Source organism: Numida meleagris, chromosome 3, assembly GCF_002078875.1.
Source record: "Numida meleagris isolate 19003 breed g44 Domestic line chromosome 3, NumMel1.0, whole genome shotgun sequence".
Classification (NCBI taxonomy): Eukaryota; Metazoa; Chordata; class Aves; order Galliformes; family Numididae; genus Numida; species Numida meleagris.
This window is the reverse complement of record NC_034411.1, coordinates 9,749,705-9,774,241: the sequence shown is the minus strand read 5'-3', so window position 1 is coordinate 9,774,241 and position 24,537 is coordinate 9,749,705. Positions and strand designations below refer to the sequence as shown.

The 24,537-nt window shown below is 48.6% G+C and overlaps 2 protein-coding genes across 6 annotated transcripts in view; both read left to right on the top strand.

Moving 5' to 3' along the window:
• LOC110395552 (calpain-14-like) overlaps positions 1–3,973 on the top strand; it is a 30,772-nt gene extending 26,799 nt beyond the window's left edge. For 3 of the 4 annotated variants that reach the window (XM_021390117.1, XM_021390115.1, XM_021390114.1), the window contains exons 20-22: positions 314–430; positions 1,024–1,079; positions 1,361–3,973. In XM_021390117.1, the coding sequence (XP_021245792.1) occupies positions 314–430; positions 1,024–1,079; positions 1,361–1,387 (200 nt within the window). In that variant the 3' untranslated portion in view covers positions 1,388–3,973. Of the gene's footprint in view, positions 1–313; positions 431–1,023; positions 1,080–1,360 lie in introns of those variants that run through there. The other variant, XR_002436450.1, reaches the window with a different exon arrangement.
• Positions 12,711–24,537, top strand: part of GALNT14 (polypeptide N-acetylgalactosaminyltransferase 14) — a 69,834-nt gene continuing 58,007 nt past the window's right edge. The window contains exon 1 of one of the 2 annotated variants that reach the window (XM_021390797.1): positions 12,711–12,993. In XM_021390797.1, the coding sequence (XP_021246472.1) occupies positions 12,865–12,993 (129 nt within the window). In that variant the 5' untranslated portion in view covers positions 12,711–12,864. The remainder of the gene's footprint in view (positions 12,994–24,537) is intronic. The other variant, XM_021390798.1, reaches the window with a different exon arrangement.

Below are 24,537 nucleotides of genomic sequence, written 5' to 3'. Positions count from 1 at the left end.
TGCTGTTATTGCCTTCCATTCACTCATGAGTGAATTATGCCCATTTGTGTTTTATTCCAGCTCTAACAGGGCAAGGAGTATAGGTGACCAGATTTGACCCCTTTAGAGTTTGAAAGAGCTATCTGCACCTGAGGGGCTGGTTTAGGCTGGTTAGTACTTGATAAACATAGGGGAGGTTTGAAAAAGCAAATGGCTGGGAAAGGGCTGAGATCAATGAGTCGTGCACACCCAGAAGCGTGCACATTTAGCTGCCCACAACTGGGACTTGCCCTCTCATAATGTTTTCACGTTATTTTTTTCCCCTCTCCTGAAGGCATTTCACTCAGCAATGAAGTCTGTAATTTGATGGCAATCAGATATGGCGACCCTGACTTGAAGATCAGCTTTGAGAGCTTCATGTGTTTCATGCTTCGAGTAGAGATCATGGGAGGTGAGGCTCATGCTACACAGCTGGCCAGGGAAAGCTCTACTGCCCAGCTAAGCCTTGGCCCTTCCAAAGCTGTTCCAGCTGGCAGTGGCTAAGTGAAAATAGAAGGCTTGGGTTTCTTCTCAGAATACACAGAGTAATTCATTTAAAGCAAGGGACAGAGGAAATTGAGCTCTATATCTTTACCTTTTTGCCAGTCTTTTTCTACAGCCATCAAGACTGTACATATCAGAGTGATTTAGCTCCCTGCAGAGAGCAGCTCTGTACCAGTCTCTGTAGGAAGTAGGAAAATTACAGATGGAGGCTGCTTATTTTCCATATACCTTTGATGGGACTAATTGTGATGATGAGACAGGTGATACTTTGGTTTGTGAGCTCATGCAGTGGACACCTCCCACGTGTCTGAAACTGGAGCTTGTAAGGCTAGGACACTGTGTCCCAGTGCTTGGGCATCTTCCAGTGAGAATGGGGGCTTACATGCACTTGTGAATAGATTACAAACTCATTCTTTTCAGGTCTTTCTCAGGACAAGGGGTCATAGGTAGTGCTGATCTCCTGGCTATCAGGTTAATGCTCCTCACTTCCTTTTTTCTCAGAGGCCTTTCGCAACTTAACGCAAGATGGTAGAGGGATATACCTGCAGGAATCTGAGGTAAAGCCTGTTCCATGACTGACAAATGCAGCTTCTTTCACTGCAAGCAGCACTGTGTGGTTTGTTCTCCAGCCTTAAAAAAGGTATCTTTATCCAATCACTTCAAGAGTAGGTTAGAAACAAAAAGGAATACAGGCTCGTAAGTCCTGTGCCATTCTTTGGCTCCTACTCCTTCTAAAGACAAAAAATCTCCAATATTCTGTAGCTTGGTTCAGTTCTGGATATCACAGGGCACTCTTAGGAATGGATGAGTTTATCCTGCTTTCCTCATTATTTTACAGTGGATGATGATGACACTGTATTCCTGAAGGAGTGCTGGAAAGGAGGGGACGGCAAGGCCTGTGCTGCGATGAGGAAGGCTGCTTTCTATCAACTTGCTGTGTATGTTGGAGTCTGGGCCCTTCCCTGCAATTTACCTCATATGACAAGTCTTCCCCTCAGGCAGACTTGACCTACTGACCTTAGACTTGGTGCACTGAAATCTTTCTCATGAATGCATTTATTTTGAGTCCTGTTGCACTTCAGACAACCCTTCTGAGAAGAGACTGCTGGATGCCAACCACTGTGGCTGCACACTGAGACACCATGGAGCATAGAGGCTGAGTTTTTGGAATTGCCTATTTAATGCTGATGTTACACTGTTATTGTTATAATTTGGACTGCGCTGTGGTAGTATCCAAAGGCTGTGCTTGATGATGGAGCTTTATTGGGGCAAGTAACCAGTGAACCTAGGAGAGAAACAGCCCCTGCCTGAAGTGTCTTGTCATCTAATAGAGGAAAGCCAAATCCTGTAGTTGCTTGGCCCATGGTAGACAGCTGGAGTCTGTGCTTGTTGGGATAAGGGGTGGGGGAATTCTTCCTTAGCCATGATTTGGAAAGATCATTTGCAAGCATTCAAACCATCTCTTTTGCTTTCATGAGTCAGCATAGCTCTATTGAAGTGAACCTAAGGTGATCTGACCAGTTGCTGGACCAAGCCTCCAGCCCTCATTTGAGATGGAGCTTGTGATGCTTGCAGATTTAGTTCAGAGCAGCGGGTTCTCTCTGTGAGCTGAAAAGCACAATACAGTGAGAAGCAAACTAATCCCGTGCTGTCTTCCAGTCACTGGAGACTGGCAGGGAGTAGATGTTCACTGTAGCGTAATACAGGAGCAGTCTGGCAGAGAGACTGGTAAAACATTTGGCTGTTTGTCAGTTCTTTTTGTAAAGCAGAATGAGAGAGTGTGTATGTGTGTGTTGATACATGATTCAGGCACATGCAAGCTGTAGTGTTAGAGAATATACGTGGGGCTATTCCCACCAAACTCTGTGTTGGAGTTAGTTGATGCATCTCTCTGTTGGACCCTTTTTCATTTTCTTACCATTTAGTTGTTTGGGCTGGAAATTTCCACACTAAGTGCTTGTTACAGGTTGCTGCTTTGACTTTTGCATTCCAGTGGACAGCACAATTGTTCTTTCTCCTGTGCACAGTCTCCTTAGAGCACTGAATGCAACAGGGTTCCAGCAGGAATGATTATATAAGGGAAGAAGATACTGTAATGCCTTTGTAGGAGGGAGTTATGTTAAGTTTGCATAGGCTTATGCCTATATATGAGCCTGAGCTCATGAATGTGCTTCCCACTGCACTAAAGCCTGTGCAACAAGCATATTTAGAGAGAAACTCCATTGTGTACGTGTTCCCAATCAGGGGGCATTAAACAGCACGAACAACAGTGTGCTCTTTATTTGCCAGAACAGCCTGTTCCTAACAGTATTATTTCCATGCTTTTTTTTTAAAGAGAAAACTGTTAGAACCAGATAAATAGCTGTATGTTCTGCTGTTTATAACATGACATATTTATCAATTATTGTCGTGTCATGGGAGCTCAAGGGTTCAGAACTGTGGGGCACAACAGGTCAGAGGGACAGGGATGTCCAGGACCCTTGAGCAGATGTCACAGTGCTGTCATCCTGCTGGGCTCCCAAAGAGGCTATTTCAGCAGCTCCCATTACAAAGCATGTCCCCTCTCCCAGTTGTCATGCCTCTGTTCCCTTTTGTGACTTGCAGCCGAACACAATGGAGCAAACTAAATAAGCCTGATTTAATTTGCGCTCAGCTCAGTGGGTGATGTTATAAACACTGATTTACTGCGTGTAGGAACAGCACTGGAAGAACCAAAAAGGTTGCTGGAGAGAACGTAGGTCTTGTTCTTTTGGCGTGCCCTGAAGGAGATGGTCTCAATGGGGGTGGCCCTAGATGGACAGGAGTGTCAGTGTGCGGTGTTCTCAGCAGTGCTCTGCTGGACGTGATGGGAAGTAAATCTGTTGGTCCCAACTGGGTTTGCTCCACAGTGCTTGTTGGCAGCACCGCGGGAAGCATTCCAGGCCAGGAGGATGCTGGACATAGCTTCAGTAGCTGCTGCCCCCGGCCATGTGCACAACTGTGGTGCAGGACACCCAGTTTCACATGGCAGTTCATTTCAATTCTGTACACATTGTTTTATATATATATAAGATTTTGTACTTATTTACTTCATACCTTTCTAATGCAGAGCAAGGAGATTATTTTGCTATTGATTACTTGATCCGGGAAAGAAGCAGAATTCGTACCATGCCATGAATCACTAAGCACTCGCAGCAATAAACTTTATTGAGCCACGTGACTTGCTGTTACAGAATTGTAAAGAATGCTTTACTGGAATGATTATACCAAACCATGTACGATTCAAACTGAATTATCTGGCTCACAATAAAAATGTTTTTGGCAATGGCACCTACTCAGACACTGTGAGGCTTTTATATTGCTAACTGAGTAACGTTCGCTGGGCAATTCTGAAGATATATTACTCTTCATTTACAATGTGCGTTGTAGGAAAAAGTGGTTTAAAAGGCTGCTGAAGGATGCATTCGTTTGTAACCATCGTATTTATAGAGATGCTGAGCTTTGCAGTGGGTGGCATTGCTCGAGCAGAAATAGAAGAAAAGTGAGGCTGTGACTTGGGACTAGTATTGCTAATAGAGGCTTTTCTGGGGGAAAGACAGGCACAAATAGTAGGAATAGCAAATGAGGGCCGGAATGCGAAGAGAAGCTGGATAACAAGGCATGCTGCAACAGTAAGACTGGCATGAAATTGAAAAGAGCTCTGCAAACAAAATACTCAGAGCAGGACACACACTACCGCATACACTAGAGGTTTCCTGGATGAATGTAGTGCAGCTGGGGTAGAACAGGGACTGGTCAGCCTCACTGCATGTGTCCTGCATTTTTAGGACTTCTCTCCAGATGAGAACAAGCTCTACTCTCGAGCCCAACAAGATTCAAAACAGTGAACACTGAGAGGTGTGTGATGAGCGTGGCTGGAGTGGCCATCAAACATGGCCTCCGTGGAAAGCTGTGGCAGAGACCTGACATGACTTCAGGGAAAAGAGAAACCATCCTGAATCAAAGACACTGCCAAATCCAAGCGTTCACCTCCTCTGCTGACCTGCACATCTACTAGGAGATAAAAATCAGTGTAATAGGATTCCAAGTCCTAAACACAAGGTCTTTTTTATTTCTCCGTGAGCTTTTCAGTTTTTAGGCTTTCCATACCAGCAAGTAGGGCTGGAAGACTTTTCCCACCCCGTGGAAGAGGGGTGAAAGGCAGGAGTCCCCTGCAGGTATGATGCTTACATCCAGACTCAGGACGTGAGTGATGTACTAAGATACCTTTTGTTACCATTTAAATTGCTGTGGTCCTCCCTACCGCCCCCTCTTTCCACACCCACACGCCCCATGACATCTCCCTCAAAAACAGTTGAAATATTGTACTGAGAAAGGGAAAAAAATCTTTTTTTTTTTTTTTTTTCCTCTGGTCCTCACAGAATGAAATGCTGATGATTGCCTTTCCTTCCTGCTGTGTCTTACACTGGATTAGACCTGAAAAGCCATATCACCAAGCTTGAAGTTCAATTTATCAGTGCAGTCAGGATTGATTTGTTACACTACCTATTCTGGGGAAACAAATGTCTCCATCGCTCTCCTTTCCAATCCAGGCAGACCTTTGTTTTGCTCAGATCAGCTATGTAATGTAGGAAGCTGATGTTCCATAGATAAAGGCAAAAAGCCCTGCAGAATCCCGACTAATCCTACCCAGCCTGGCAGTGCCAGAGACTGGTGCTGCTTGCAAAGCACTCACTTGTCACATTGGTGGCTGGAGATACTGGGCAGAATGAATGCCCTTTACCTGCATTTATTCCCTGCTTTGTTGTTGTTGTTGAACAAGTGGTAAAAAGTCGTAGAAAATGATTCTTGGGTGAATTACATGTCCCTTTCATCACTAATAACGTTATAACTGGACGGTCAGCTTCGTCCTTGGAGCCCAATTTCATAGCAAGAGTCATGGTGAAGATAGTTGGTTTTTGTACAAATTTTTCAGTTACTACGTGAGACAATGAAAGTAGACTTTGCTGCTGCTATTGAGGTTAATAAGTTTTTTAACAGTTTGCCCCATAATCTTGCCCAGGAACTCTCAATTAAAAAACGCATGCAGTTAAAAACTCACTTTTCTCCCCCAGCCCGCTGGGATGGAATTTTAGAGCTAACCACGTAACAGTGTGAGAATTACATTTTCAGGTTCAGAAGACCCAGAAGGTGGATCAATAGGAAGAGTTGTGTTTGAGCAAGACTCCTTTTTGTCTTGTCACAAATTACGTATGTGTCACGCTGAGGAAGGGTTAATGCTGAGCACTCCTGCAGATGTGCTATGAGAACAATGTCTACCGCTGGTACTCATCCAGTGAGATAAAATGAAAGAAGCAGTTGCTCTAAAGGAGCTTTATTTCCTCAGGTAAAAGCAGGATTTCTTTCTCATAAATATGCTGCAGCTAGACACGAAGCACTCACTGCCTGAGAGCAGCTCTGCTCTCAATTGCTGAAGCCCACAGGTGAGAAACGTGGCCTATGCAGCTCGGGGGCTGGCAGCTGTGAAGCTGCTTGTTGTCTGGGCCGAGGCTGTGGAAGACTCTCACCTCTGAGTTTGCATGGATGTAGGGAACGAGGTTATGTGTGGGATGGGCTCCTTACCAGCCTGCCCCTTCCTGCTGCTGCCTTCTAAACCGAAGTGTGAGCTGGGAATTCAGCTCTCAAAATCAAAGGGCTGCAGCCCTTTGGGTATGAGATTTTACACTGTCCCCTCCTCTGTAACTTGAGAGAATGTATTGTCATTAAGTTTCTTTCAGAAGGAAGAAGAGAACAAACTCAGCGTCGCGCACTTCCTACCTGAAGTAACCCTGAGCATGTCGAGAGCAGCGTGACCTGAGGGGTTCCCCATTTCTGAGCATTGCTTACAACTCGATTTCTACATCAGGCCTCCCTTCTGCCCCCTGGCAGGACAGAATGCAGAAGCAGGGCTGGATCAATGTTTTCAAATGTACCCAGCTTTCCAGCAGTTTAAATTGCTGGGTTTTGCAGAGCTTTAATTGTATCAAATGCAAAAAGAAAGGGACGCTATATCAAACTAACACGTAGCTAAGCACATAAAGAATGTAGGGGCCAAATTAACAGAAAATAATTCATATGCTGCAAGTGTGAATTGCTGAGTGCAGCAGAAGGAATCCCTATTTCTTCTTCATCCTTTTTCTTAATGGTGAGCAGTACCTGGAAATACAGAACTGCGGAAGTGTGGTGGGAAGGCCGTGTGGGGGTGCCATTCCTCAACCCTGAAAAATGAGAACAGTGACTCTGGAGAACCATCAGAGACTTTCTATCATGTCCAGCCACCTGAAGCAAGCTGAGAAGCCCACGTTGCCTTGCTCAATGAAGGTGCCCAAACCCAAGCTCCACAGTTGTCACTGGAGGTCTTACCATGACGGTAAATCTACGACAGACGAATTATTTAAAGCAATTAGAGGCAACAAATCCTCATGTGGCCCCACAGTGCTGCCTGCTCATGGGAGCTGGGATGTTTCCCTTGGCCTACAGGAAGAGCTGAGCTGCCCCCGGCCCTCCTGGGGCCTGTCCTGGTCAGAGGGCCTCCATGTCCCTGTGGGGAGGGACTGAGGGGACCTTGCACTCCAGCAAAATGAAGTGACGAGAAAAACGCAGCTATACCTGCTACAACAATGTGATAAGGCCAAGGACAGTGGGCATGACGTGCTGGCAAGTGTGAGCTGTTACATGCAGCCGCGTTCTAGGTCTTTAGGCAAAGCTTGATCTTTTCTATAAACAAGTAACGCACTTATTTACATGAATAATCCCCATTTCTTATGCAAATGATTTCCCTACTGCCACTTCTGCTGCGAATAATTTTCAGCATAATTACCACATTTATTTAGAGAATGTGCTTTCACAGGGTAGCGGTCTGTCTGCGGATGCTCCTCACCAGAGAGGCCCAGAGAGCACCAGGGGAGCCCAAGCTGCCAGTGAAGCTCACCCTCCTCTTTCTATTTCTGTTCTGATAAAGTGTTCTGGGGCCGTTTGGGTTGTCTCAGCAAGAGCAGAAGGATGCCAGCGTCCTGCCTCCGTCCCAGGGAGAGCACCTGCTGCTGCAGGAGGCAGCCCCCCCTGCCAGCAAGCCTGCTGCTTGGGCTCGAGCTAACTGTAACGAGGCAAGGCACTCTGAACAGCAGCTTTCCTTTGGGGATAAGGCTATCTTAATTTTTTTTGTGTGTTTAAGTTGGTAATTGCCAAGGAATTTGAAAATCTTCCAGGTTTTACCACTCTTAATTATGTTCTCATGCATATGCATCATCTACTTGTGTGCTCATTACTGCAAAGAGATCAGAGCCTGGAACTTTGGAACAGTTTCCTTCAATTATCTCCCATACACCGATCTTCCAGTGAAATATCTCTCCTGCATGGGGCAGCCTGATCTGTTCGGAACCTGTCTTGCTGTCCCAAGCAACCCCTGCTCCGTGCAGTTAAATCAAGATGGATTTCTTCTTTTGTGCGCCTGCCTTGCTCCTGCCTGGAGCCTCCCCTTGCTCCTACCACCATCTGTTGATATGCCCGTTTGGCAGGAGTCACTGGAAATATTTCACCTTCTTAGGACTCTGATTGATTCTTTACCTGCCCTGTTTGCATCAATTGATTGTTCTGGTCCAACAAGAGCCTCTGGGATGGACAAATTCTGGCATGTTTGAAGGCATTAATGAGGTGTTACGTAGGGAAGGAAAAATAATGCTGTTGGGCTTCAAACTTGTTCTTGCTCAGTAACAGCAGAATAAATGTGTGTAATTAAACATAACTTTGCTTTCTAATGAGCAGCCTTGAATTTTTGTCCAGCTAGTGGGTATACCAAGCCACTGCTTTGCTTTCCAACCAGCAACAATGGTTTGGTGATGGGCAATGAGATATTTAATCCACCTGAGTGCATTCAGTGCACAGGATTGTTCCCCCTGCAGGTGGGCAGGATTCATAGCACAATGTGTCTACATAGAGCCAGCACAGACCTTCAGGTTATGCCTGCTTTCTGCACAGAGTAGCATCTCCCTTTTCCCTATTTTTTCAAAGAGATAAGGGACTGCTCGTTAGCATGTTTTGCTTTGAGAACAGGAAATGCCCTGATCAAATAGCAGTCACTGTCTTTATACTTAAAGCATTTGATTCCATGTGGAAGAAACATCTCTTCCTACACATTTCACCTAAATAATGTGGTTGAAATCTACAGAAGTTAGGTGGTGTGTGGCTCATTCTTCCCAGTTTTAAATCCCTTGGGGAAGGCAGGGATTAATAGTCAGGGAATTTTTTCCTATGTAAATCTTTCTAGGACAAAGAGGTGGGTAAAACTTGTCATCCAGCTGTGAAAATGCTCCTTCCCACAAAAAGCCTGGTGCAGCATTGCATACTGCCAGCTGTGTTAATGGATGCCTACATCCTGATTGGCATCTGCTCATGCTTACGTGTCATAGAAGTCGAGATTTGGCTCTGAAGTCTGCTTAACACCAGAACATGCAAAGACAGAAGTATTAAAGGTGATGTAAGGACAAGGCTTCCTTCCGGCTAACCATTCCCTCACTGATCATTGACTCGCTCTCTATTCTGTTATGAATGCCACCTGTCCAAAGTCCAATTGTGGTCTTGAATGTGTCGAAGGGACGCAGTCCTGCAGCTGGATAAAAGGACTGATTTAACACAGAGTAACAAAGGGGTTGGTCCCTTTGCTGGCAGGGCTCTCCGCTTTCTCTCAGAGATGGATGGGGTGTGTGTTTGCATGCTGGAGCATCATCTCCCAGAGCTCATTGTCGTCCATCACAAATTCCCTGCGGAGAGTGGGCTCCTCCAGCCTCCCAATGGCCGTGTCTGTGTGTTCCATCCATCACTGCCACACAAGCTTGGCTGAAGGTGGGAGCTGCAGGTGAACATCTCGGAGCGCATTCCTTCCCATCTATTTGCAGAACAGCTTGTGTTCCTGCAGCTGACTCAAGAACTTCAATTAACAAATGCTATTAATGTAGCTCCCCTCTTTATTTATTTATATTTATTTTATGCATAGCCTTTCCTGACAGCTTAAACCTTTAATTAATTGGAGATGCCATTACGGAAAGCATGCTAGAGAAGAATGCTTGTGACTTAATTAAAAAGGTAGAAAACGTGCTTTACCATTACTGAAAAAGACCTGCTTGCAACTCCAGTGGCAGCAAAAAGCCCACGAGAATTCCTCTGTTCCCCTTTTTGATGGTAGTGGTGAAGTGCAGAAGTGATACCATTTCCCACGTGGAGAAGGTGAGTGCTTTACAGCCACATGCTGGAACTTGTAGTTTAGGCTGCTGGTGTAGGGCAAGCTACAGTTCTGTCATCTCAGTGGGGCAAAGGGGACAGCCAAGTAGAAAGCTTGTAGTATTTTTTAATTAAAAAAAAAAACAAAACAAAAACCAGCAATCCAAGAACTTTAACTGAAAACTCTCCTGGCACTTACCTGCCACAGAAGTGTAGGATCATCCTCACAAGGGGTTGCTCTGTGCTGCAAGATGCCGTGCTGCCCACTGGGGCCTCATAGCGCTTTGGGTTGGGGTAGATTTTGATCCTTTCCTCTGATCACTTCTCAAATGTTTTTGGTTGTGCCCTTTTTAGCTTTCCAGGAACAAACACCTAACTGTTCCCTGTCCTTTCGGAAAGCAAAGCTGTTTTTCTCTGTGGGTGTCATCTCACATGTGAGCGGAAGGTTCCCCCGCCACTCCAAAGTGCTGCCCTAGTTTTGCTCTCACGAGTTGATCCCTTTGCATCAACTCCACAATGCCAATATGAAGAAACAAGCTGACAGCTTTTCCCTGCCTTCCTTTACCACTCACTCTGCACTTCTGTACCTCCACAGTCACTCATGCTAGATACCCTTTTCCCAGGCACTGGTGCAGCAAGTTGTTCATCACCATGCCAAGGCCTGCCAATAAAGCTTTCCCTCAGCAGAGGGAGTTGTTTCTCAAGGTAATAAGAGACCATTATCTGATTGCATTTTTGTCAGGTCAGCCTATTTATTATCTTTCCTGTAATCAAATTTGTAATGTATTTCCTGGATATTTTCTGTATTTCTGCCTATATTTTATAATAATTTCCTCTGAAAGTCTGAACTACAGAAAAGATGGCATTTTAAATTCGCCTCTTAATGAAAACACCCAGATGCCTTTCTCAGGAAAAGCTTTTCTGTCTCCTAGCGTGGGGTGAGGTCTGGGAGGAAAAGCTCAGGCCCCTCTGCAGTTAGGCTGGAGGGAATGCTGCATTACAGAGCAGCCAAGGTCACCTCACCTAGGCCAGCAGAGCACCGGCAGCTACCTAGGGCAAGATGAGCCTTTAGATCTCTGTCACCCAAATCTGTGATGCCACTGGAGTCTGGATCTGTGCCACACAACTTTGTGATTCTATTGGGATCTGGATCTTTGTCACCCAACTCTGTGATGCCATTGGGGTCTGGATCTCCACAACCCGAATCTGGGGTTGGAACTAGATGATCTTTAAGGTCCCTTCTAGCCCAAGCCATTCTATGATTCTGTATTTTTGGTCTGAAAGACATTCCTGTTCCAGAGGGAAGTATGTGAGCAGCCAGCCCAAGAGTTGGGGTAGTTGTGAGATGAGAGGACTCCAAGCCGTGTGAAGAGCTATCACTGACTCACCTCAGCTACTGGAAGTTTCTCAGGTGGCTGTAGGCATGTGGCACAGGTGGTCTTTCAGGAGAAAGTGCAAAGAAGGGTTTGGGGAAGAGAGCAGCAGCTACACCCACCTGTGTGCTCCCTCAAGACTTGGGCAGAGATGTCTCCTGGCTTAGTGGGCATGGTAATGGGTTCATAGTGGGACTAGATGATCTTGGTGGTCTTTTCCAACCTTGTGATTCTACAGTTGTGGTGGTCTGGCTGCCCCAGCCTGTGGCCAGGGAAGATTGATTGGTGTGACAGTGATGTGCTGCAGTTGGTGTAGGGTGAAGTTTGACCTCAGCCTGTCTGCTGGACCAGGATTTCATCACTCTGGTAGAGATGCTTAAGAGTCAGGTGGTCTTCAATCAAAGAGAAAAATGCCAGTTTGGGGGATGCTAGTGACATGTTTACTTGAGCATCTTTCTGTGAATGTCCTGAAAGGCATGGATTAGGTTATGGGAGAAGGACTTACTGAGCCCTGGAAATCCCAGAATCACAGAACATCCCAAGCTGGATGGGATCCACAAGGATCACTGAGTCCAGCCCCGGGCTCCACGCAGCACCACCCAAACCCTATGGCTGAGAGCACTGTCCCAACACTGCTTGAATTCCAGCACTTAGGGCCGTGCATGCTGCCCTGGGCAGCCTGTGCCATGCACACCACCCTCTGGTGCAGAGCCCGTCCCTAACCCCCCGACCCTCCGCTGACACAGCTCCATGCCATCCCCTCGCATCCTAATAAATCTGTGGTGGCTCCAACACTCACGCACTTTCCAGCATTTAACATCTTATCTTCAATTCAGTCCGTATGTTACTTTATGCTCAGGTCCCTGCTTTTATGGGGTTTGTTCTACAGTTTTCATACTAACACAAATGACTCGCATCTGCTTCGATAGTTAATTTATTCGCTAATGTCTTCTGCAAGAGAAAGCTCAGCTGCTGCAATACTTCTCAGCGGCGTGGAAAAGCAGCGGGTCAGGTAGGTGAGCAGGGACAGCTGGGTAAAGCAACTCTTTCCCAGCACCCTACGATGCTTGATTTCTCTTGGCAATGCATGGGTCCAGCAGGGAGCACCCCCGGGGCAGGGCTGCCGGTGCAGGGCATGCAACTACTGCCGGTGCACCAGCAGCCTCCCCACTCCGTGTCGATGATTATGATTTTATTTTTTAAGTGCTCTTGACAGCTCTGGAGACTCGCATCTTCTCATCCAAATGCAGTAATTAAATTCCACCTACCTGAATTCCCCCTGCTGTTTCAATTGGATAAATTAATCTTCCCATCATGTCTGAGCCTCCTGTGCGTGCTGTTAAACACCGGTCCCCCCGCGGGCCGGGACCGGGATGAGGAGCGCGGCTCCGGAGGGGGCCAACTTGGCAGCGCTGCCGGGAGCGGCCCGGTGTGAGAGCGGGGGGCACCGCGGTGACCGCTCCCCGCACGGGGCGGGCAAGGCAGCCCCTTCCCGGGCCGAGCGGCTCCGGCTCCAGCACCCTTCCCTCCCTCCCTCCTTCCCCACGGCGGTGCTGGTGCCGCCTCCCCCTCTCCCTCCTCCTCCCCTTTCCTCCCCTCCCCTCCTTCCTCTCCTCCTTCTCCCTTCCCTGCAGCGCTCGCATCGCCGGCTCCGAAGCAGGCGGTCGAGACCCCGCTTTCCTCCGTGTGCCCCCTCTTGCCTTTTTCTTCCCCCCCTACCCCACTCGCCGCAGCCATGAGGCGCCCGACCCGCCGCCTGGCGCTGTCTGTGCTGGGGGTGCTCTGGATCGCCGCTCTCCTCCTTTTCTTCTTCGGGGCGAGGAGGAAGCCGGAGGCGGCGGGACCCGAGGGCCAAATGCCGGAGGTAAGGGGGCACCGGGCACTGCGGGGACATCCCCTTCCCTGTCGCGCTGCACGAAAAGTTTAGCTCCGTGCCCGCGGTCCGGGTTTCTCCTCCGGCGGGGAACTGATGCTCTGAACAGGGGAGATCCCCGCTCCTCCCCCGTGCCGCAGCCGAGCCCGACTTTGCTGCTGGGACGGGGCACGCAGGCAGCCCCCGCCGCTGGGCACCCCCGGGCGCCGCGCTGAGCGGGAGCGGCCGTGCGCGGTGCCCCGGGATGAGCAGCGCCGTGCCCGCCTGGGAGTCGAGCATCGGCCGCTTCGGCGGTGCTTGTGGTTATTTAGTGTTTGCTACTGTTGTTTCTGCTTGTTATCGTTGTTTCTGTTTGCACCGGGCGTGATTTGCGTTCGGGAGGCAAGCGGCAGCGCCCGCGTCTCAGCATCTCGGCGCTCGCACGTTGCTGTGTCGCGGTGTGCACCTCCAAGCGCAGCGAAGGCACGGGAGAAATGCACAGGGCACCAGAGCCAGCGCAAAGAGGGAAACCGAGGAGCCCCGCTGCCCGAGTGGCGCGGAAGGCAGGGAGGCTGCGGGCAGCTCGTGCTGGAGCGGGGTCCCGGGGCGCTGCTTGGATGGCTGCGTGTTGGCTGGGCAGAGCACGGGGCGAACTTTGGAAAGCACCTGGATCGGCTCCCGCTCTTGGTGATACCGCTGTCAGTCTCGAGGAAGTGAATGGGGTTAGGCTGGGTTGCCGAAGCGAAGGTCTGCTGAGATGGGCGCTGATCGCAGCAGGGGTGCGAGCCCCCAGCATTCCAGCAGCAGCACCCAGCCGAGCAGCAGCTGGGCGCTGCCCCATCCTCACCATTTCTCCTACCTGCGTCACCTCTGAAGCTGTGAGCTGATGGCTTTAGTGGGGGGAAAAATCTGAGCTCATAAAGCTTAGTTTGATTTTTACTTGTGTGAAGGAGTTATTGGTTTTTCATGGGTTTTTTTTTTTTTTTTTTTTTTTTGGTAAGTAAAAGTGATGGAGTGGGTTTTCCAGGCTTTCAGAAATCTTTGCCCCAGCGGAGGGGAATGAATCCGAGCACGTTTGGGCTGAAAAATAAATAGTCATATGTACGTACACTTATTTATTTAAGCAGGGAAAGGTAATAAGTCACTGAACTGGAAAGCAAGCTCTTTCCGTAACCGCGCTTTTGTGTAAATAGGTTTCTGTTGGAAAAAATCTTCTTAAAAACCTGAAAAATAAAACCTGCCCCGTTGAGGGGAGCTGCTGCCTTCTCCTCCACGTGAGCCCAGTTCCTTGCTCAGCCCCAGCCCTGGCCGTGCCACTGCTTCATGTTGCAGCGTGCTGGGGCTCCTGGCAGGACCTGCTCCCATTTACCACTCCCCAGTGCTGTTTGGAGCCAGCCTGACCCCATCATCCAGCAGAGCAAACTTCAGCCCCCAGGTTCTGAAGCTGCAAGCACCAAGTTGCCGTAACTCCGGTCATTTGACTGCTAGAATTGCCTCTCCTTCATTTCCTCTGAATTTTCCATCAAAACAGTCGCATCCCCTTGAGATTGATAGAGCACAGATTTTCATTTTTGTCATGCATTACATTTTTGGCGTTGGGAGCTGCTTTGGAGTGGCGTGAATGATGTGCTGCTGGCTGCGGGGACGCAGTGCCGCCTCAGTTAACCCCTTGGAGCTGGGGCTCGCTCTGAGGCCAGGACAGCAGCAGCCAGAGCTGCTCCTCCATCTCCTCTCCCACTGCAGTCCGTCCTGTGGCTATGTGAACACCATGCACCACCCTGCTGTGGGTTTAACCTTCGCTCCCTCCTCGTTAGGCTCACAGCCAGCGCCATGTGCTCCATGTAGGACCACAGAGCTTGTTGTTGCAGAGAAGCTGCTCGCAGGACAAATTCTTCCTGTTCTTGTAGTGCTGTTATCAGCCTCTCCGCTCCAGTGGTTTGCTGGCTGGATGCACCAAGAACCAGAGAAGTTAACAGGGCTTGGTGTCCTCCAGGTTCTCACTGAGACCTCAGCTGTCTTGCAAAATGAGGCTGCTGAAGGCTGCAGGGAAGTGGGAACTCGTGGCCCGTGCTCACTCAGACCCTTTGCTCTGCTTTGCTTTGGAAAGGGGAAAAAAAAAAAAAAAAGGGAGAAAATAAAAAAAGACAGAAATTAATAATTTAATTGCATTAAGAAATAATGAGAGGAGCTGATACATGGGATTAATTACAAGGAAATTCCCAAACTGATATGTGCATGTGGAGTGTGGCATTTCACCCACGTGCCAGCTCCTGCCAGTGACTGCGCAGGGCTGCAGCAGCCCTGGGTGGGGGGGGGAGGGTGAGGGGAGGGGGGGGTGCAGGTGACAGCCCCTTGGTCAGCTTGCTTCCTCTGCTGGGAGAATCTGCTCAGCTTTGCATCAGAGCCCTGCCACCCTGGGGGGCTCAGCTCCAGGGCTGGGGGTGGGGGTAGAAGGACGTATTTAGTGTTGGGTTTGAGATTTTTACTTTGGGGTTTTTTTTTTTTTTCATTGTCTCATGCATGCTTGCTTGCTCTGTCTGATGGATGGCTGAAGCACAGCTGAGAGCTTAAAGCAGGTCATTTGTAGGCTGGGTTGTTGGAGAAAGGCTATGGACGAAAAGTTTCTTTTATTGAACAAGTGACCTAACAAGATGTACGTGGCTTACCTGAACGTTTGCAATACAACAGCTCCTTCCTGACTGTGCTCAAATGCAGCAGGGGGATGGCTCCCAGGGCAGGATGAGTTTTGTATCCTCACTGCCTGCTCCAAGTGCTCAGGGTGCTCAACACCCCATGGGATTGGGTCTCTGTGCAAAGGGATACTTGCACTTGCATGCTTCGTAGCAGCCTGCATTTCCTTCTGCATCATTGCCATCGAGAAAGATTCAGCACCTGGAGCTCAGCTGACAGTCTCCAGATACTAAATCCCTTTCAGTTTTACAGCAGCAGAGCCACTTAACAGATTAAAATAACTGTATGCTGCAAAAATTCGTATCTTAACAATTAAGGAAATGCAGTGCCAAATCTGTCATGAGGAAGAAGGTAGAACAGAGAGGCTCATGCTCAGTGGGCTCAGTTGGTGGTTTGTGTAGGTCCAGAGAGGGGCAGGAGAGGAAAGCTGTGCTGCCTGGGGATGAGCACGTTCTGAGGTGTAAAGGAACAATAAATGAAAATTGTTTTTTGTTTTTTTTACCAGTGATGAAAACCCCACTAATTCTTCAGCTCTCTGTAAGAGTTGGGCAGTGCTGGCTTGAGCACATGGCTGGTTAAAAGCATCAGGAAGCCTGAAGGACTCAGAGCATTGTTTTCCTCAAAGCCCCCAGAAATGGGGAGTGGCAGTGAAAGGAGCAGGAAAGCTCAGGTCATCAATGCCTGGCTTCAAGACTGCACCAGAATTTTAGGCTTTATAACCGTAGAAGGGTCTTTGAGATGAGAGGTCTTCTGGACCCTGATGGCACACACCTGTCTTAATGGGGGAAAAAGTTTCTTGGCACAGAGGCTGGGGAGATTGATGAGAGGGCTTTAAATTAGGATTGATGTGGGAGGGGGTCAGTATCAGGAGTGCTGAGATCAAGCTAAGGGAAGACGCAGCACTATGTGAGGGTGACAAGGTTAATGAGAGCATCTAAAGGACGCTCCAAGGAGCGCTGCGGGTTCAGGACTACGTTTGAAACATTTGTATACCAGTGCATGCAGTATAAGGAACAAATGAGATGAAATCCTTTCCACGATAAGAGAGTGTCCTCTTGATTTATTTGGATGTAATCAGGGCCCAGGGGCTGTTTTGACAGGGTGTGCATCTCCTGCTCTTCCCAGGCATCTTTTTGGTTCCAGATCTGTCATGAGATCTGTGCCACTCTGCAGGTAAGGGGAGCTAGGCATGCTGGGCAGGGCTTGTAAGTGGCAATGCTGAGTCCATGGGCATGCCACAGCATTGAGACAAGAGGTTTGCCTTTCCTCTTCAACTTCAGTAGTTAAAGTCTAGGGCGGAGTACACCCGGGCAGGTGTGCTGAGCTACTTTTGCAGGCATACAAAAGGAGGAGTATGAGCAAGGCCAGCACAGCACTGTTCTGGGAGCACCAGAGTTGCAAGTAGCACAGTTGCATAGGCCCACATGAACACAGAGTTATTGTGCTGGAAAACCCACAGGTAGCTGAATATGGGTTTCGAGCTGAGCGTTTCTCTGGGACTAGCAGCTGTACGTGCTGTTTGCTAAGTATATGCAAGTGAGGGAAGAGTGCCTTCCCAGTGAGAAAGCCAGCAGTGTGAGCTGCAGTGCATTGCAGAAAGTGCTGGTGGTGCTGAGCATTGGCTTTCAGACCCCGTGCTAATCCTCCTGAGGGACAGCCTCTGAATCACACAGCCACCCCACAGCCTGGAGCCCCCCCTCACCTGGGGAAATCAATGGGACTGGGTTGCCCCATTTGATGAGGGAAGTGGCAGCCTGATGTTGGCATGCCTGAGCAGTGCTGGAGTGGTCAGCACACAAGGCACTGGGCCCTGCTCCTTTCTGGCATTTTAGCTCTTTTTTTAAAACACCCCAGCCTTCCCCGTGGGCTTGTGTGTAACTGCACAGATGAGTTCTGCGGATGATATTGGAGCTGGCGTCAGGCAGCCCATGGGATGCCAGCGTGGTGCTTCTGCGTGACTGGGTGAGAGCTCTGCTATCTTTGCCAGTGGAAAAGTGACTCTGGGAGAAGCCACTGAAATGCAAAAGCAACGTACTACAACTGTGAGAAATGCTGCTACAGCCAGCTCCCTTCACTAGGGCAGCCCAGCAAATAAAACCCATTACAGGGATGTGTCAGGGGAGAAAGCAAAAGTCAGATCTGGTTAAGAAAGATGCTTGCGTGAAGTAGTAATTATGTGCAGTGTAACAACAAAGGGTGCACTGGATTGACTGTTAATTGGAGCAACTCTGGCGCTGGCTGTTTGCCTCTTGCTGCCTTCCTCCTGTTTGAAGGAAGGCGTGAGGACCAGATGACTGTCAGACGGGTTTGCTCTCAATCCACTTTCTCATGCAATAAAAAAAGCCGTGTTCTTCCCTTCCTCTCACAGCGAAAGGCTCAGATTTTGCCAGCGACACTTAGCACAGTTGCTTACTAAGCTGCAATTAAATTGATTTCCCACCCTCCCTGCCTCCGATGTCTCAGCAGGAGTCGTTGCAGTAGGAAGTGTGAGCCAAGGAGATCTTCAGGCCGCGTCCCTAAATTAGCACTGCTCTGCTCCCTGCACGTGTTCCCATACGAGCCATGTGGCTGTGCCACCCTTCCCCTCACCCCCCGCCCCTCCCCTGACACAGCTCCATGCCGTGCCCTCGGGCCCTGTCGCTGTGACAGAGAGCAGAGCTCAGCGCTGCCCTCCGCTCCCTGTGAGGAGCTGCAGCCGCCATGAGGCCTCCCCTCGGCTCCTCTGCTCTAGGCTGAGTGAGCCCAGAGGCCTCAGCTGCTCCTCATCTAGATCCTTCACCACCTCCATTGCCCTCCTTTGGGCTCTCTGTAACAGCGTGACTGAGGGTTTTAAGTCTTTACCTCCTCAGTTTTCCATTGGTGATGCCAGCAATAAACCTGATTGGAAAGTGATATGAGGAGAGCAGGGCTTATGCGCTGCAAAACAAATGGACTCTGAAATCACCTTCTATTCTCTAAATATTGTTTGCAAAGCGAAGGAAATAGAGACAGATTATTATTATTTTTTGAAACTGCTGAAGGAATACATCCAAAGGATGTAATTTGGCCCGGCTGAGGAGAGCAAGGCTGCTTTGTCCCAGCCTTCTGAATGGCTTTGTCTGCATTTAGGCACACACCATTTCCTCCTCAAGGACCACTGCTGGCATCAGACAGTTACAAACACACCTCATAGCACATTATTGAGGTGCATGGCTTGCAAATAAGAGGAAGGCACGTTCAGCAGGGCAAGCACTGACTGCAGCCCCCTGGTGCTGAGAATGATTTGTACAGACCTTCTCATTTTTGCTCATTTAATTTTTCCTTAATTGTAGTTAGGTGCAAGGGATAAAATCTTGCTATTAGAGGTAGGAGTATGCTCATGGGTTGTGCCAGTCCTTTTCATTAAAACATTTTGTGTTTTGCTTGTTTGCTTTTTAAGCATTTTTTCCTCTGAGTCAGGACACTCTGCCCCACCTGCTTTGTAACTTGGGGTGCTTTGGGATGGCAGTTGCTGTGTGCTTGTGGAGTATGTGGAATACAAGACAACATGGCTTAGTTTCTCCTATGGAAAAAGCAAAGACAAGTTTTCCTCTTATGCTCCCCTGCGTGGCGGTGGAAGCAGAGTTGGGTGGGGAAGGGGTGGGGATGAGCTGCTATGTTTGCAGTGCCTACTCCATTCTCCTCTTATTTTTTCCCTTACCTCTCCCTGCTGACCCCGGATCCCATCACTGATGGACAGCATTGCTCACTTCCGTGCAAGCTGCTCGGTGCTCTGGTAGCTGAGAGCTCCATAAGCAGTAATAATTGCACTTGCATGGCTTCCAGGGTAAATAAGGGCATGCATCCCTTTGCAGAGGTGATACATGGAGGGTTTGGACACAGCTTGAAACCATGGGACAATCAAGCCTCCAAACAGCCTGAAATCTGCAGACACCTCACAGGTTTGGTCTTGTTCATTGTGTGTTTGTGCCGAATAGGGCTTAAGGCTTCTCACTTTGCCAGGTTTGCTGATATTCTTGGGACAAAACTAAAATATCTGAACTCAGTGGAGAGACTTTCACTGCCTGGTGTGCACTCCCTGTCCCAGGACTTGGAGAAAGACTGATATCTCAGAAAGTTCACCAGGGTTCCCTAACAGGAGCAAACAAACTTATTCCTTTGCCGGTTTTGTACACCTGCTCCTGTAGCACCTTGGCTGTTTGAGCAGCCCTGTGTGTGTAGGCTGTGGTTGTTGTCCTGGGGCAGCAGCCTGTACAGCAGCACCCATGGGTTCAGCACAGGGGTCTGTCTCTGCATTAGCTGGAAATGAACCAATCCAAGTGTAATGTGTGTCTTTTAATCTCAGTCATGCCTGTGTGAGCACAATTATTTGAGAGAAAAGATTATTCTGCTTCAATTAGTGTTATATCAATATCAGCTAAGTAATTAAAGGTGTGAGCAAGATGCCAGCGATTTATTTCCTTTCTTTACAGCACAGGCTTTACTGAGACTGTGGTCGGGGTGAAACCTGGGCAAGCAGGCATGAGGCCAGCCAAAATGTGTGTAAGCCGTCTCACAGCTGAGTATTAGGAAAAAGGTCTTCTCAGGAAGAGTGGTGCTGCGCTGGCACAGGCTGCCCAGGGAGGTGGGGAAGTCACCATCCCTGAAGGTGTCCAAGAACCATGGAGATGTGGCACTGAGGAACGTGGTCAATGGGTGATGTTGGTGGGGATGGGCTGGACTTGGACATGATGATCTTAGTGGTCTTTTCCAACCTTAATGATTCTGTGTTTTTCCCATCTTGGAGGAACTGGCAGGCTTTGCTGTATCAGGAAAGATAAAGCCGAGCAGCTCCCACTTTTCTCCTAATTTCCAGAAACTCTCCTTTGAAGCCATAGGCTGTACTTCTCATCTGTGGGAAATTTTTCAGGATGATATTCATCCAACGAAAAAATAAAAATGTTAAAGAATTAAAGGTTAGTTATGGGTCTTTTTTTCTTTGAGAATGGGCTAACATTTAAACTGACAAACACAATATTTTTTCTGAGAAGCATTTATACAGCGCTCAGAAATGCCCACCCACCCCAAATCCTTTTCATGTGTATCACAGGTGCAGGGACATGGAAATGAATTTGTCGAAGGTTTCAGTGTTTCCACACTTATTTTCTCCTCGCTGGGGCTGATTTTGGATGCTGCATTAGGGAGCCCCGTGAATCTTTATCACCTGGTGGCCAGGGTTAGTGCCTGCAGTCGTGCTGCCTGCCTGTGCTCTTGCATGGGAGCCACAGCAAGATTACAAGGGCTGTTAAGTGCCTGTAATATTCATGCTGTTAGAGAGACCGTTTGCTCCTGCGGGCTCTGCTGTCTGCTGCTGTTTGCAGAAGTATTACACTGATGATTAAATTGCCAATGCTACACTGCATAGCATGGGAAGCCCCTCCAGCCAGGAGATTTAAAGGCAGCATTAAATCTCTCTCCTTTGCCCATCTCCTTTTTTCTGGGTATCTCAAGTGACAGAGTTTTTTCAGGAAACAAAATATGCAGGGAAGATGTTCAGAGCTATGACAAGAGATAGGGAGACGAGCCCCTTGCAGACAGGTTAAGAGCATGTTTGCTGTGAAAAAAAGGAACTGGAGGGGGGGCGGTCAGGTTAACAAACCTATGGTGCTGCTGCACGCAGCATCTCCTTCTCTTTTCACATTACAAGGACACTTGGAGGGGCTCTGAGGACATGCCAGGGAGAGCAACGTTGATAAAAGGAAGGTGCACGTAATTCTTTCGGTGCTTGGGGTCAGGATTGCATCTGCTTCAAATCAGTGTGCTGAGCCAGCGATATGTGTAGTGCAGTATGTGGGGTGTGAGGGCTAGATAAAGGTTTTGGGGCTGAACCATCAGTATACTATCATAAATGTGTCCCAGTCTGGCCCAGATTATCTGGGGAGGTGCTGCTCCCCATTTTCTCCCTGCAAGCAAGTTCTTGGTGTTGGCTTTGGGGAGCATCCTTTCCCCACTGTGCCCACCCCTCCTAAGGCTGGCACCTCCATGAATGCCTTGTTTCCCTGGCTTTCCTGTAAGGGGTCTGGGTGAAATAAGCCCTGATGGCGTGATCATTAAAGAACCTCTTGGTTAATCACTCCTGTCGGGTTTGGTTAGAGCAAGCAGCATGAGGAAACACCTGGCTGGGTGCTGGTGGGAGGCTCGCTGAGTGCCCACTGATGTCAGAGCTGCTCACACTGTGGTGCTGCTCGCTGGGAGACTGAGAGAGCAGCAGGTGCTTACAGTCATGGTCCCAGTGGGGACCCAGGTTTTAGAAGAGGAGGAAAATGAGTGGCAAAAAAAAGTCTCATGGCAAAGAAGGGTCTCTCACTAGCAAACAGTAGGAGAAAGGATCGCTTGCAAGGAAATTGCATGTAGCCAACTGATGCAGTGGGCATCTCGTGTCAGAAGTGAGGCATCTGGTCCACGGGCTGAGGGCAATTTGCTGTCTGAGGCCAGCTGCCGAGCAGCAGTGTCACTGCAAGTGTCACTGTGCCCTTGGCAGCGCAATTTGATGGACAGCTGATGGAGGATAGGACCAAATTCCATCCTGTGAATCAGGTGCCACAAGGAGTGCCCGTGAAGACCTGCCGTGTCTCCCTGGGTCTGTCGTGAGCAGGAGCTGCGACATCTGCCTGGAGACCTCCAGCTACCAGAGGCAAGAAGGATCGCTGCAGATGTGCAAAGGGCTCAGCTGTGCTGTTTTCCTCTCTGTCCCAATTTATGTTCTGGATCATTGTAAGCCCCATGGAAAATTATTCCTGGTGGTGGCGTCGCTGCCTGGAGAAGAGGGGACCCCAAAGCTGGGCTTTGTGCTGCTCGAGAGCATGCGCCCTCTGGGAAGGGAGAACCAAATCCTGTTGGTTTCAGTGACAATGAACAGCACTGCAACTCAATTTCCAGCCAATATCTGGATGAAAGGTGGGCGTTAAGTATCCTCTTACCCGTTGCTGTTCAGACGCACTTCCTACCTGTATCTGAGCAAAATGCATCTGCACAGAGCAGAGTTGCTGAGTACATCCCCTTCCAGCTATTGGGTTAATAAAATCATTAGAAGCCAGGATAACAGAAGAGGCTGGCATTATAATGTTTCAACAGCCTGTTAAATAGAGCTGATCATTTTCATACAATGCTTTTCTAAAAGCAAAAAAAAACAAAAAACAAAAAAAAAACAACCCACCCCAAGTACTGCCTCGTAGCTGAGATTTTGTGCTCACTTTTCAAAAAGCAATCCCTGGCCAGGTGGAGGATGGAGCACCTTCTCCCACCTCCAGCCCAACACCAGCTGCTGCAGGGATGGGGTGCAGGGGCCCTTTGCTCTTTATGTTTGCGTGGAGGTAGCAGCTGACAGCCAGCTGCTCTCATAAATAGCTCAGTCTCAGTGGGCAGCGCATGGCTCACCTTCTAGTGTCATTACTGGTCTCACTCAGATTATGACGAATGAAGGTATGCTACGAAAGCAATTTCCATTTTTTCCTCCTCTCTATTTAAGCTTTCCTTTGCATTTCACTCCATTTTGGTGGTGAAGCTGCTTTGATGTTCATTGATAGGCAGTTGTACTTTTCAATTTCAACTCCTGCAACATGATGTTGTTACATTGGTTTCTGTAGCATGTGAGGACTTTGCGATTAAAAACAAAAAGCCACGCTCACTGAAACAAGGAATAAAAACTACGAGTTCAGGTTTCTGCTAGTATTAGGTTTTCTAAGGGCCAATATATGTGCAAAATTGGTGCTTGAGGCCGGACACAGCTACCATGGGAGGTGCAGCAGCTGATGTGTCTCGGGGAGCAGAGGGCATCCTGTGGCTTCTAGGGCTTTATCAGTTGGCTACTCAGTACTCTGCCTGGGGACCACTAAAATCCTCCAGAATCAGCTGCTGGTATTTTTGGTTTGCCCTTACTGCCTTGCGTGATTTAGGTGTATGGAGGAGCCCAGGAGCTGGCAGCCAGCCCTGAGCTGCATTTGGGGTGAGTGAACGCAACTTTTAGTGGCAGGACCTGACTCGTGGCAGTCACATCATGGCCGTGACATCTGTAGCCTAAATTTCTGCCTGTCTCAAAGTTGTTAAGTGTAGTTGGAGGTGGGATCTCTCCTCTCTTGCAGAGGTTTGTGCTCTCTGAGGCTGCAGTGAGCTTTCTACTGGGAATGCTCAGGATGCGAGCATCAGTCCTCCTCACCTCATTCCTTCATAATCATGGGAGGTAAACCAAAAAAAGCTGTGTTTTGAGGGAGGTAAGGGAACATTCCAAACAAATAACCATAGCAAACATTCAGAGCAATTTATGGCATCGCTATTTGTTTGCCAGGCTAACAAGCAGCATGTGGAGAAAAACATCAGGCTGCGCGTGGGATAATTTTCTTCTCCTATTTCTACAGTCAGTCCTTTGCTAAATAACTAGAGCCAGTGTAAAGGCTCCAAGACTCGCTCAGCTCACAGTAGTGGGGGGGGTAGCTCCCTGTGCCAGCCCCACTCCTTGCTGCAGAGGAGCGTGGCCGGGGAGCAAGGAGAAGCTTTGCCATCTGCTGCCCCTGCTTCAGGGCTTAGAGCAACGTGATGGCTCCCGTGTAAGGCTGCAACAAGAAGTGTGCTCAAAGCAGGGCTAAAATCCCTTTTCTTCTGCGCATCAATTACTTAATTTCTATATTTAATTTATTTGCTCTTCGTGAGTCAACTGACTTTTTCTGTAATATTTTTTGCTCAAATATTAATTTGCAGTGGCAAAGGGAATGTTTTAAAATGAGCCTTGCAGAGCTCTCTGTAAATGTCCTGGTTGCCTTCTTCAGGCTTCCAACCCCTACAATTCTGTGATTCTCCTGCTGCTGCTGGAATGCTTGTTCACCTGTGATGTCCCTTGTGCTTTCACTGCTG